Genomic DNA, 976 nt, shown 5'->3' with positions numbered 1-976 from the left:
CATTTTCTATCTATACTGTCAAGAGTCTTTTAGCATTCGGAGGTCAATCTCTGTAATCAGGCCAGAACCATGTCCTGAAATGTTCTGTTCTTTCCAATATCCCCTGTTGTTTCCCAGATTAAGTTCTACTGGTTTAACATGTATGATATTCATGTACCAGCAAATTCAGATTAGTCCCTCTCTCTAGAGCTTCCCTTCTCTATCCTCTCAGGTTGTCACTGGACTCAGAGTCCTAACCACTTGAATGACTCCTCACTCTCTTTGGGTTAGGAGCAACTGGAAAAGCTGAACGAACACTGGAACAACCTGCTTGAGAAAACAACCGACAAAGGGGAAAAGCTCAATGAGGCCAGTCGTCAGCAGAGGTTCAACACAGGAATCCGGGCTTTTGAATTCTGGCTCTCAGAGGTAATTACACATAGATATAAATGAGGCACAAGAGCTTCAGGCAGATGAAGATGAGGAACCCCTGTTTTGTAATAACATGGAATTGAGACTCTAAGTCTTTCCATGTAGTGAGGATGTAAGTAATCCACTAAACTACCCAGTAGCCAGGCAAATCAGCAGAAATGGTGGGAATCCGTACCAGGATATCAGCTCATCTGAGGACATGTGTTTCACAGGGAATCATAAGATGACTGGGAAGAAACTTTGAAGATTATCTAATTCAATAATCCATCAAATTCAGAAATCCCTTCTGTGGAATCTCTATAAAGAAAGGTTCTATCCTATAATTGCATAATTCAAATGGTGGGAAAATCATTACCATTACCTTCCAAGGAAGACCATTCTACCTTTGGGAAGATCTCACCATTGGGACATTTTCCCTGGTTTTGAGCTGAAATAAGTTTGCTTTAATTCTGTCAGTATAGGCAATACTAAATGAGTCTAGTTTTCTTCTTGGCTCTTCAGTCTTTTCAACATTTTCTTCATATTGATTGGTTTCAAGTTCCTTTACATTCCTGATTATTCTGTT

General features: G+C 40.0%; 1 protein-coding gene across 1 annotated transcript in view; it reads left to right on the top strand.

Moving 5' to 3' along the window:
- Positions 1-976, top strand: part of SPTA1 (spectrin alpha, erythrocytic 1) — a 98,522-nt gene that overhangs the window by 65,676 nt on the left and 31,870 nt on the right. Inside the window, exon 35 of the mRNA XM_023725345.1 lies at positions 271-408. Coding sequence (XP_023581113.1) covers positions 271-408 — 138 coding nt within the window. The remainder of the gene's footprint in view (positions 1-270; positions 409-976) is intronic.

Source organism: Trichechus manatus, unplaced genomic scaffold, assembly GCF_000243295.1.
Source record: "Trichechus manatus latirostris isolate Lorelei unplaced genomic scaffold, TriManLat1.0 scaffold00300, whole genome shotgun sequence".
Taxonomy (NCBI): domain Eukaryota; kingdom Metazoa; phylum Chordata; class Mammalia; order Sirenia; family Trichechidae; genus Trichechus; species Trichechus manatus.
This window is presented reverse-complemented; position numbering and strand designations above follow the sequence as displayed.